General features: G+C 56.5%; 1 protein-coding gene across 1 annotated transcript in view; it reads left to right on the plus strand.

Moving 5' to 3' along the window:
- The window catches only part of SBF1 (SET binding factor 1), a 332,728-nt gene that overhangs the window by 304,601 nt on the left and 13,433 nt on the right, over positions 1-14,694 (plus strand). The window contains 2 exon segments of the mRNA XM_075598895.1: positions 887-994; positions 8,586-8,800. Coding sequence (XP_075455010.1) covers positions 887-994; positions 8,586-8,800 — 323 coding nt within the window.

A 14,694-nucleotide genomic window follows, 5' to 3' on the forward strand; every position in this document is an offset into this window, starting at 1 on the left:
CTCCTTCCCCCCCCTTTCTCCTTCCCCCTCTCTCTCCTTTCCCCCCTTTCTCCTTCCCCCTCTTTCTCCTTCCCCCCCTTTCTCCTCCCCCCCCCTTTCTCCTTCCCCCTCTTTCTCCCTACCCCCTTTCTCCTCCCTTCCTTTCTCCTTCCTTCTCTCCCCTTTCTACTTCCCTCCCTCAGTTTCTCCTTCCCTCCCCTTTTTTCTCCCCCCCCTTTCTCCCCCCCCTTTCTCCTCCCCCCCCCTTTCTCCTTCCCCCTCTTTCTCCTTCCCCCCTTTCTCCTTTCCCCCCTTTCTCCTTTCCCCCCTTTCTCCTTCCCCCTCTTTCTCCTTCCCCCCCTTTCTCCTTCCCCCTCTTTCTCCCTCCCCCTCTTTCTCCCTACCCCCTTTCTCCTCCCTTCCTTTCTCCTTCCTTCTCTCCCCTTTCTACTTCCCTCCCTCGGTTTCTCCTTCCCTCCCCTTTCTCCTCCCCCCCTTTCTCCTCCCTTCCTTTCTCCTTCCTTCTCTCCCCTTTCTACTTCCCTCCCTCGCTTTCTCCTTCCCTCCCCCTTCCTGCCTCCCTACCCCCTTATTTGCCTCCATACCCCCCTTCCTGCCTCCCTTTCCCTCCCTCTCCTCCTTTCTGCTTCCTCCCCGTTCCCTCCCCCCCCCCTCCTTTCTCTCTTTCTTTCTCTGGCGTGCTCGCTTTCTGTCTCTGGCACTCTCTCTTTCTGTCTCTGGCGCTCTCTCTTTCTGTCTCTGGCGCTCTCTCTTTCTGTCTCTGGCGCTCTCTCTTTCTGTCTCTGGCGCTCTCTCTTTCTGTCTCTGGCGCTCTCTCTGTCTGTCTCTGGCGCTCTCTCTCTTTGCTTCTGACGCTCTCTGTCTCTGTGGGACGCTCTCTCTGTAGGAGTTGCAGGGCCTGGAGACAGAGCTGGGGCAGGTTCCTGAGCGCTGGAAGGAGACCTGGGATAAGATAAAGGCCGCACACAGGACCGACACTCGCCAAGAGAGCCGGGTGCGTATACACACACCGCCGCCGTATACACACACCGCCGCCGTATACACACACCGCCGTATACTCACACCGCCGCCTTATACACACACCGCCGCCGTATACACACACCGCCGCCGTATACACACACCGCCGTATACACACACCGCCGCCTTATACACACACCGCCGCCGTATACACACACCGCCGCCGTATACGCACACCGCCGCCGTATACTCACACCGCCGTCGTATACTCACACCGCCGCCGTATACACACACCGCCGCCGTATACACACACCGCCGCCGTATACACACACCGCCGTATACTCACACCGCCGCCGTATACACACACCGCCGTATACTCACACCGCCGCCGTATACACACACCGCCGCCGTATACACACACCGCCGCCGTATACACACACCGCCGCCGTATACTCACACCGCCGCCGTATACTCACACCGCCGTATACACACACCGCCGTATACACACACCGCCGTATACTCACACCGCCGCCGTATACACACACCGCCGCCGTATACACACACCGCCGCCGTATACACACACCGCCGCCGTATACACACACCGCCGCCGTATACACACACCGCCGCCGTATACACACACCGCCGTATACACACACCGCCGTATACTCACACCGCCGCCGTATACACACACCGCCGCCGTATACACACACCGCCGCCGTATACACACACCGCCGCTGTATACACACACCGCCGCCGTATACACACACCGCCGTATACTCACACCGCCGCCGTATACACACACCGCCGCCGTATACACACACCGCCGCCGTATACACACACCGCCGCCGTATACGCACACCGCCATGTATGTATGTATGTATGTCTTTATTTGTATAGCGCCATAAATGTACATAGCGCTTCACAGTAGTAATACATGTCATATAAATAACAAATATAAATAACAGATCATGGGAATAAGTGCTTCAGACATACTGTAAAAGTAACATTAAGGAAGGAGTCCCTGCTCCGAGGAGCTTACAATCTAATTGGTAGGTAGGGAGAACGTACAGAGACAGTAGGAGGGAGTTCTGGTAAGTGCGTCTGCAGGGGGCCAAGCTTTGTGTCATGTGTCCATGATTATCCAGTGCTACTCATATGCTTCTTTAAGCAGATGTGTCTTAAGGTGGGTCTTAAAGGTGGATAGCGAGGGGGCTAGTCGGGTATTGAGGGGAAGGGCATTCCAGAGGTGTGGGGCAGAAAGTGAGAAAGGTTTAAGGCGGGAGAGGGCTTTAGATACAAAGGGGGTAGAAAGAAGACATCCTTGAGCAGAACGCAAGAGTCGGGATGGTGCATAGCGAGAAATTAGGGCTGAGATGTAAGGAGGAGCAGAAGAGTGTAAAGCTTTAAAAGTGAGCAGGAGAATTGAGTGTGAGATACGCGATTTAATCGGAAGCCAGGAGAGGGATTTCAGGAGGGGAGACGCTGAGACAGATCTAGGAAAGAGTAGCGTGATTCTGGCAGCAGCGTTTAGGATAGATTGTAGGGGAGGCAGGAAGGCCGGACAGCAGGAGGTTACAGTAATCAAGACGGGAGAGAATGAGGGCCTGAGTCAGAGTTTTAGCAGTTGAGTAACAGAGGAAAGGGCATATCTTTGTGATATTGCGGAGGAAAAAGCGACAAGTTTTAGAAACGTTTTGAATATGAGAGGAGAATGAGAGAGAGGAATCAAGTGTGACCCCTAGGCAGCGTGCTTGGGCTACTGGGTGAATGATCGTATTTCCAATAGCAATGTGGAAGGATGTAGTAGGGCCAGGTTTGGGAGGTAGTATAAGGAGCTCTGTTTTTGCCATGTTAAGTTTCAGTCGGCGGAGGGCCATCCAGGATGATATTCCAGAGAGACATTCAGAAACTTTGGTTTGTACAGCAGGTGTAAGGTCGGGGGTTGAAAGGTAAATTTGTGTGTCGTCAGCATAGAGGTGATATTTAAACCCAAAAGATGTTATTAGGTCACCTAGAGAGAGTGTGTAGAGAGAAAAGAGAAGGGGTCCCAGGACAGAGCCCTGGGGTACCCTCACAGAGAGATCAATAGAGGAGGAGGAGGTGTTAGCAGAAGAGACACTGAAAGTACGATGGGAGAGGTAGGATGAGATCCAGGATAGAGCTTTGTTCCGAATACCAAGAGTATGGAGAATGTGAAGGAGAAGAGGGTGGCGGCCATGGTGTCAAATGCTGCAGAGAGGTCGAGTAATATGAGCAGAGTGTAATGACCTCTGTCTTTGGCAGCCATATACTCACACCGCCGCCGTATACTCACACCGCCGCCGTATACACACACACCGCCATATACTCACACCGCCGCCGTATACTCACACCGCCGCCGTATACACACACCGCCGTATACACACACCGCCGTATACACACACCGCCATATACTCACACCGCCGCCGTATACACACACACCGCCGTATACACACACCACCATATACTCACACCGCCGCCGTATACTCACACCGCCGCCGTATACACACACCGCCGTATACACACACCGCCATATACTCACACCGCCGCCGTATACACACACCGCCGTATATACACACCGCCGCCGTATACACACACCGCCGACCGTATACACACACCGCCGCCGTATACACACACCGCCATATACTCACACCGCCGCCGTATACTCACACCGCCGCCGTATACACACACCGCCGTATACACACACCGCCGCCGTATACACACACCGCCGCCGTATACACACACCGCCGCCGTATACGCACACCGCCGTATACTCACACACCGCCGTACACGCACACCGCCGTATGCACACACACCGCCGTATACACACACCGCCATATACACACACACCGCCGTTTACACGCACACACCGCCGTATACACACACCGCCGTATACACACACCGCCATATACTCACACCGCCGCCGTATACACACCGCCATATACTCACACCGCCGTATGCACACACCGCCGTATACACACACCGCCGTATACACACACCGCCATATACTCACACCGCCGCCGTATACTCACACCGCCGCCGTATACACACACACACCGCCGTATACACACACCGCCATATACTCACACCGCCGCCGTATACTCACACCGCCGTATACACACACCGCCGTATACACACACCGCCGCCGTATACTCACACCGCCGTATACACACACCGCTGCCGTATACACACACAGCGCCGTATACACACACCGCCGTTTACACACACACCGCCGTATGCACACACCGCCGTATACGCACACCGCCGTTTACACACACACCGCCGTATGCACACACCGCCGTATACACACACCGCTGCCGTATACACACACACCGCCGTACACGCACACCGCCGTATGCGCACACACCGCCGTATACACACACCGCCATATACACACACACCGCCGTTTACACACACACCGCCGTATGCACACACCGCCGTATACACACACCGCCGTATACACACACCGCCGCCGTATACACACACCGCCGCCATATACTCACACCGCCGCCGTATACACACACCGCCGTATACACACACACCGCCGTATACGCACAACGCCGTATACACACACCGCCGAATATACACACCGCCGTATACACACACCGCCGCATACACACACCGCCGTATACACACACACCGCCGTATACACACACACCGCCGTATACGCACAACGCCGTATACACACACACACACCGCCGTATACACACACACCGCCGTATACGCACACACCGCCGAATATACACACCGCCGAATATACACACCGCCGCATACACACACCGCCGCATACACACACACCGCCGCATACACACACACCGCCGTATGCACACACCGCCGTATACACACACCGACGTATACACACCGCCGCCGTTTACACACACACCGCCGTATGCACACACCGCCGTATACACACACCGCCGTATACACACACCGCCATATACTCACACCGCCGCCGTATACACACACACCGCCGTATACGCACACCGCCGTATACACACACCGCCATATACTCACACCGCCGCCGTATACACACACACCGCCGTATACGCACACCGCCGTATACTCACACCGCCGCCGTATACTCACACCGCCGCCGTATACACACACACCGCCATATACTCACACCACCGCCGTATACACACACCGCTGCCGTATACACACACACAGTGCCGTATACACACACACCGCCATATACGCACACCGCCGTATGCACACACCGCTGCCGTATACACACACAACGCCGTATACACACACAACGCCGTATACACACACCGCCGAATATACACACCGCCGTATACACACACCGCCGCATACACACACACCGCCGTATATGCACAACGCCGTATACACACACCGCCGAATATACACACCGCCGCATACACACACCGCCGCATACACACACCGCCGCATACACACACACCGCCGCATACACACACCGCCGCATACACACACACCGCCGCATACACACACCGCCGTATGCACACACCGCCGTATATACACACCGCCGAATATACACACCGCCGCATACACACACCGCCGCATACACACACACCGCCGCATACACACACACCGCCGTATACACACCGCCGTATACACACACCACCGTATACACACACCGCCGTATACACACCGCCACATACACACACACCGCCGTATACACACACCGCCGTATGCACACACCGACGTATACACACACCGACGTATACACACCGCCGCATACACACACCGCCGCATACACACACACCGCCGTATGCACACACCGCCGTATATACACACCGCCGCATACACACACCGCGGCATACACACACACCGCCGCATACACACACACCGCCGTATACACACACACCGCCGCATACACACACCGCCGCATACACACACACCGCCGTATACACACACCGCCGTATATACACACCGCCGAATATACACACCGCCGCATACACACACTGCCGCATACACACACACCGCCGCATACACACACACCGCCGTATACACACCGCCGTATACACACACCGCCGTATACACACACCGCCGTATACTCACCGCCGCATACACACACACCGCCGTATACACACACCGCCGTATACACACACCGCCGTATACTCACCGCCGCATACACACACACCGCCGTATACACACACCGCCGTATGCACACACCGACGTATACACACACCGACGTATACACACCGCCGCATACACACACCGCCGTATACACACACCGCCGTATTCACACCGCCGCATACACACACCGCCGCATACACACACCGCTGTATACACACACCGCCGTATACACACACTGCCGTATACACACCGCCGCATTCACACACACCGCCGTATACACAGACCGCCGCCGTATACACACACACACTGCCGTATACACACACACACACTGCCGCATACACACACACCGCCGTACACACACCGCCGCCGTATACACACACACCGCCGCATACACACACCGCCGCCGTATACACACACACCGCCGCCGTATACACACACACCGCCGCATGCACACACCGCTGCCGTATACGCACACCGCCGTATACGCACACCGCCGTATACTCACACACCGCCGCATGCACACACCGCTGCCGTATACGCACACCGCCGTATACGCACACCGCCGTATACTCACACACCGCCGTACACGCACACCGCCGTATGCACACACACCGCCGTATACACACACCGCCGTATGCACACACACCGCCGTATACACACACCGCCGTATACACACACACCGCCGTATACACACACCGCTGCCGTATACACACACACCGCCGTATACACACACACCGCCGTATACGCACACCGCCGAATATACACACCGCCGCATACACACACCGCCGCATACACACACACCGCCGTATACGCACACCGCCGTATACTCACACACCGCCGTACACGCACACCGCCGTATGCACACACACCGCCGTATACACACACCGCCATATACACACACACCGCTGTTTACACACACACCGCCGTATGCACACACCGCCGTATACACACACACCGCCGTATACACACACACCGCCGTATACACACACACCGCCGTATACACACACACCGCCGTATACACACACACCGCCGTATGCACACACCGCTGCCGTATACACACACCGCTGCCGTATACACACACACCGCCGTATACACACACACCGCCGAATATACACACCGCCGCATACACACACCGCCGCATACACACACCGCCGCATACACACACACCGCCGCATACACACACACCGCCGCATACACACACACCGCCGTATACGCACACCGCCGTATACTCACACACCGCCGTACACGCACACCGCCGTACACGCACACCGCCGTATGCACACACACCGCCGTATGCACACACCGCCGTATACACACACACCGCCGTATACACACACACCGCCGTATACACACACACCGCCGTATACACACACACCGCCGTATGCACACACCGCTGCCGTATACACACACCGCTGCCGTATACACACACACCGCCGTATGCACACACACCGCCGAATATACACACCGCCGCATACACACACACCGCCGCATACACACACACCGCCGTATACACACCGCCGCATACACACACACACACACACCGCCGTATACACAGACCGCCGCCGTATACACACACACACACTGCCGTATACACACACACACACTGCCGTGTACACACACCGCCGCCGCATACACACACACCGCCGTACACACACCGCCGCCGTATACACACACATACACCGCCGCATACACACACATACACCGCCGCCGTATACACACACACCGCCACATACACACACACCGCTGTATACGCACACCGCCGCATACACACACACACCGCCGTATACACACCGCTGCATACACACACACACCGCCGTATACACACCGCTGCATACACACACACACCGCCGTATACACATTCTGCCATATACACACACCGCCGTATACACACACCACCGCCGTATACACACACCGCCGCCGTATACACACACACACCGCCGTATACACACACCGCCGCCGTATACACACACACCTCCACCGTATACACACACCGCCGCCGTATACACACACACCTCCACCGTATACACACACCACTGTCTACACACACACCGCCGTAAACACACACCGCCGTATACACACATTGTCGTATACACACACCGCCGTATGCACACACCGCCGTATACGCTCACCGCCGCCGTATACACGCATACCGCCGTATACGCACACACCGCTGTATACGCACACACCGCCGTATACACACACCGCCGTATACACACCGTAGTGCATACGTGCACACACCGCGGCATACACTCCTCCCGTCACTGCTGTATACCCCCCTGCCCCTCTTACCGGGGCATCCCTGGAAGGTGCCCCCTAGGTGCTGCCTGGAGCTCCCTTGGTACTCAGGGCATTGGGGCAGATATTTGCACTGTTGTGTTAGGCGGGACATGCGTGGGGTACGGGCTTGCCGTGGTTGGTGGTGTTCGGGTGGCATCTTGTGGTCAGGACATGGCGTGGGTTCTGGTTCGGTTCTGGTTCGGTTCTGGGTCGGACGGTAGTACCCGTGGGGCCTCCTCAGCGCGGCGAGGTAACGGTCTCATTCTCGCACACAGAAGTCCAGCCCTCTGCTGATGGCATCGAATGTCTCCACTCAGCGCCACTCGCTCGGCGTGTACCTGCAGGAGAGCGGCGTGGGCTCCACGCTGAACCTGAGCATGGAGAGCGCGCAAAGTGCGACCAGTACACCCAGCGGGACCGGGAAACTGGGCGCACGCAACAGCACCAGCACCTTATACAGCCAGTTCAACACTGCGGAGAGAGAGAACAGGTAACAACCCAACACACAGCACTGCGGGGGGAGAGAGAGCAGGTAACACACCCCAACACACAGCACTGCGGGGGGAGAGAGAACAGGTAACACAACCAACACACAGCACTGCGGGGGGAGAGAGAACAGGTAACACAACCCAACACACAGCACTGCGGGGGAGAGAGAACAGGTAACACAACCCAACACACAGCACTGCGGGAAGAGAGAACAGGTAACACAACCCAACACACAGCACTGCGGGGGAGAGAGAACGGGTAACACAACCCAACACACAGCACTGCGGGGAGAGAGAACAGGTAACACAACCCAACACACAGCACTGCGGGGAGAGAGAACAGGTAACACAACCCAACACACAGCACTGCGGGGGGAGAGAGAGCAGGTAACACAACCCAACACACAGCACTGCGGGGGGAGAGAGAACAGGTAACACAACCAACACACAGCACTGCGGGGGGAGAGAGAACAGGTAACACAACCCAACACACAGCACTGCAGGGGAGAGAGAACAGGTAACACAACCCAACACACAGCACTGCGGGAAGAGAGAACAGGTAACACAACCCAACACACAGCACTGCGGGGGAGAGAGAACGGGTAACACAACCCAACACACAGCACTGCGGGGAGAGAGAACAGGTAACACAACCCAACACACAGCACTGCGGGGAGAGAGAACAGGTAACACAACCCAACACACAGCACTGCGGGGGGAGAGAGAGCAGGTAACACAACCCAACACACAGCACTGCGGGGGGAGAGAGAGCAGGTAACACACCCCAACACACAGCACTGCGGGGAGAGAGCAGGTAACACAACCCAACACACAGCACTGCGGGGAGAGAGAACAGGTAACACAGCCCGACACACAGCACTGCGGGGGGAGAGAGAGCAGGTAACACAACCCAACACACAGCACTGCGGGGGGAGAGAGAGCAGGTAACACAACCCAACACACAGCACTGCGGGGGGAGAGAGAGCAGGTAACACAACCCAACACACAGCACTGCGGGGGAGAGAGAACGGGTAACACAACCCAACACACAGCACTGCGGGGGGAGAGAGAGCAGGTAACACAACCCAACACACAGCACTGCTGGGGGAGAGAGAGCAGGTAACACAACCCAACACACAGCACTGCGGGGGAGAGAGAACAGGTAACACAACCCAACACACAGCACTGCGGGGGGAGAGAGAGCAGGTAACACAACCCAACACACAGCACTGTGGGGGGAGAGAGAGCAGGTAACACAACCCAACACACAGCACTGCGGGGGAGAGAGAACAGGTAACACAACCCAACACACAGCACTGCGGGGGGAGAGAGAGCAGGTAACACAACCCAAGACACAGCACTGCGGGGGAGAGAGAGCAGGTAACACAACCCAAGACACAGCACTGCGGGGGAGAGAGAGCAGGTAACACAACCCAACACACAGCACTGCGGGGGAGAGAGAACGGGTAACACAACCCAACCCACAGCACTGCGGGGAGAGAGAACGGGTAACACAACCCAACACACAGCACTGCGGGGGGAGAGAGAACAGGTAACACAATCCAACACACAGTACTGCGGGGAGAGAACAGGTAACACAACCCAACACACAGCACTGTGGGGGAGAGAGCACAGGTAAAACAGCCCAACACACAGCACTGCGGGGAGAGAACAGGTAACACAACCCAACACACAGTACTGCGGGGAGAGAGAGAGCAGGTAACACAACCTAACACACAGCACTGCGGGGAGAGAGAGAGCAGGTAACACAACCTAACACACAGCACTGCGGGGAGAGAGAACAGGTAACACAGCCCAACACACAGCACTGCAGAGAGAGAACAGGTAACACAACCCAACACACAGCACTGTGGGGGAGAGAGAACAGGTAACACAACCCAACACACAGCACTGCGGGGGAGAGAGAACAGGTAACACAACCCAACACACAGCACTGCGGGGGGAGAGAGAACAGGTAACACAACCCAACACACAGCACTGCAGGGGGAGAGAACAGGTAACACAACCCAACACACAGCACTGCGGGGAGAGAGAACGGGTAACACAACCCAACACACAGCACTGCGGGGAGAGAGAACGGGTAACACAACCCAACACACAGCACTGCGGGGAGAGAGAACAGGTAACACAGCCCAACACACAGCACTGCGGGGAGAGAGCAGGTAACACAACCCAACACACAGCACTGCGGGGGGAGAGAGAACAGGTAACACAACCCAACACACAGCACTGCGGGGAGAGAGCAGGTAACACAGCCCAACACACAGCACTGCGGGGAGAGAGAAAGCAGGTAACACAACCCAACACAGCACTTCGGGGAGAGAGAAAGCAGGTAACACAACCCAACACAGCACTGCGGGGAGAGAGCAGGTAACACAACCCAACACACAGCACTGCGGGGAGAGAGCAGGTAACACAACCCAACACACAGCACTGCGGGGAGAGAGCAGGTAACACAACCCAACACACAGCACTGCGGGGGAGAGAGAACAGGTAACACAACCCAACACACAGCACTGCGGGGGGAGAGAGAGCAGGTAACACAACCCAAGACACAGCACTGCGGGGGAGAGAGAGCAGGTAACACAACCCAACACACAGCACTGCGGGGGAGAGAGAGCAGGTAACACAACCCAACACACAGCACTGCGGGGGGAGAGAGAGCAGGTAACACAACCCAACACACAGCACTGCGGGGGAGAGAGAACAGGTAACACAACCCAACACACAGCACTGCGGGGGGAGAGAGATCAGGTAACACAACCCAACACACAGCACTGCGGGGGGAGAGAGAGCAGGTAACACAACCCAACACACAGCACTGCGGGGGAGAGAGAGCAGGTAACACAACCCAACACACAGCACTGCGGGGGGAGAGAGCAGGTAACACAACCCAAGACACAGCACTGCGGGGGAGAGAGAGCAGGTAACACAACCCAACACACAGCACTGCGGGGGAGAGAGAACGGGTAACACAACCCAACACACAGCACTGCGGGGGAGAGAGAACAGGTAACACAACCCAACACACAGCACTTCGGGGGAGAGAGAACGGGTAACACAACCCAACACACAGCACTGCGGGGGAGAGAGAACGGGTAACACAACCCAACACACAGCACTGCGGGGGAGAGAGAACGGGTAACACAACCCAACCCACAGCACTGCGGGGAGAGAGAACGGGTAACACAACCCAACACACAGCACTGCGGGGGGAGAGAGAACAGGTAACACAATCCAACACACAGTACTGCGGGGAGAGAACAGGTAACACAACCCAACACACAGCACTGTGGGGGAGAGAGCACAGGTAAAACAGCCCAACACACAGCACTGCGGGGAGAGAACAGGTAACACAACCCAACACACAGTACTGAGGGGAGAGAGAGAGCAGGTCACACAACCTAACACACAGCACTGCGGGCAGAGAGAGAGCAGGTAACACAACCTAACACACAGCACTGCGGGGAGAGAGAACAGGTAACACAGCCCAACACACAGCACTGCAGAGAGAGAACAGGTAACACAACCCAACACACAGCACTGTGGGGGAGAGAGAACAGGTAACACAACCCAACACACAGCACTGCGGGGGGAGAGAGAACAGGTAACACAACCCAACACACAGCACTGCGGGGAGAGAGAACAGGTAACACAACCCAACACACAGAACTGCAGGGGGAGAGAACAGGTAACACAACCCAACACACAGCACTGCGGGGAGAGAGAACGGGTAACACAACCCAACACACAGCACTGCGGGAAGAGAGAACGGGTAACACAACCCAACACACAGCACTGCGGGGAGAGAGAACAGGTAACACAGCCCAACACACAGTACTGCGGGGAGAGAACAGGTAACACAACCCAACACACAGCACTGTGGGGGAGAGAGCACAGGTAAAACAGCCCAACACACAGCACTGCGGGGAGAGAACAGGTAACACAACCCAACACACAGTACTGAGGGGAGAGAGAGAGCAGGTAACACAACCTAACACACAGCACTGCGGGGAGAGAGAGAGCAGGTAACACAACCTAACACACAGCACTGCGGGGGGAGAGAGAGCAGGTAACACAACCTAACACACAGCACTGCGGGGAGAGAGAACAGGTAACACAGCCCAACACACAGCACTGCAGAGAGAGAACAGGTAACACAACCCAACACACAGCACTGTGGGGGAGAGAGAACAGGTAACACAACCCAACACACAGCACTGCAGGGGAGAGAGAACAGGTAACACAACCCAACACACAGCACTGCGGGGGGGGAGAGAACAGGTAACACAACACAACCCAACACACAGCACTGCGGGGAGAGAGAACAGGTAACACAACCCAACACACAGCACTGCAGGGGGAGAGAACAGGTAACACAACCCAACACACAGCACTGCGGGGAGAGAGAACGGGTAACACAACCCAACACACAGCACTGCGGGGAGAGAGAACGGGTAACACAACCCAACACACAGCACTGCGGGGAGAGAGAACAGGTAACACAGCCCAACACACAGCACTGCGGGGAGAGAGCAGGTAACAAAACCCAACACACAGCACTGCGGGGGGAGAGAACAGGTAACACAACCCAACACACAGCACTGCGGGGGAGAGAGAACAGGTAACACACCCCAACACACAGCACTGCGGGGAGAGAGCAGGTAACACAACCCAACACACAGCACTGCGGGGAGAGAGAACAGGTAACACAGCCCGACACACAGCACTGCGGTGAGAGAGAAAGCAGGTAACACAACCCAACACAGCACTGCGGGGAGAGAGAAAGCAGGTAACACAACCCAACACAGCACTGCGGGGAGAGAGAAAGCAGGTAACACAACCCAACACACAGCACTGCGGAGAGAGAGAAAGCAGGTAACACAACCCAACACAGCACTGCGGGGAGAGAGAAAGCAGGTAACACAACCCAACACACAGCACTGCGGAGAGAGAGAACGGATAACACACCCCAACACACAGCACTGCGGGGGGAGAGAGAACAGGTAACACAGCCCGACACACAGCACTGCGGTGAGAGAGCAGGTAACACAACCCAACACACAGCACTGCGGGGGGAGAGAGAACAGGTAACACAACCCAACACACAGCACTGCGGGGAGAGAGCAGGTAACACAACCCAACACACAGCACTGCGGGGAGAGAGAACGGGTAACACACCCCAACACACAGCACTGCGGGGGGAGAGAGAACAGGTAACACAGCCCGACACACAGCACTGCGGTGAGAGAGCAGGTAACACAACCCAACACACAGCACTGCGGGGAGAGAGAACAGGTAACACAACCCAACACACAGCACTGCGGGGGGAGAGCAGGTAACACAACCCAACACACAGCACTGCGGAGAGAGAGAACGGGTAACACAGCCCAACACACAGCACTGCGGAGAGAGAGAACGGGTAACACAGCCCAACACACAGCACTGCGGGGGAGAGAGAACAGGTAACACAACCCAACACAGAACACTGCGGGGGAGAGATAGCAGGTAACACAACCAAACACACAGCACTGCGGGGGGAGAGAGCAGGTAACACAACCCAAGACACAGTACTGCGGGGGAGAGAGAGCAGGTAACACAACCCAACACACAGCACTGCGGGGGAGAGAGAGCAGGTAACACAACCCAACACACAGCACTGCGGGGGGAGAGAGAGCAGGTAACACAACCCAACACACAGCACTGCGGGGGAGAGAGAACAGGTAACACAACCCAACACACAGCACTGCGGGGGGAGAGAGATCAGGTAACACAACCCAACACACAGCACTGCGGGGGGAGAGAGAGCAGGTAACACAACCCAACACACAGCACTGCGGGGGAGAGAGAGCAGGTAACACAACCCAACACACAG

Source organism: Ascaphus truei, chromosome 5 (genome assembly GCF_040206685.1).
Source record: "Ascaphus truei isolate aAscTru1 chromosome 5, aAscTru1.hap1, whole genome shotgun sequence".
In the NCBI taxonomy this organism is placed as follows: domain Eukaryota; kingdom Metazoa; phylum Chordata; class Amphibia; order Anura; family Ascaphidae; genus Ascaphus; species Ascaphus truei.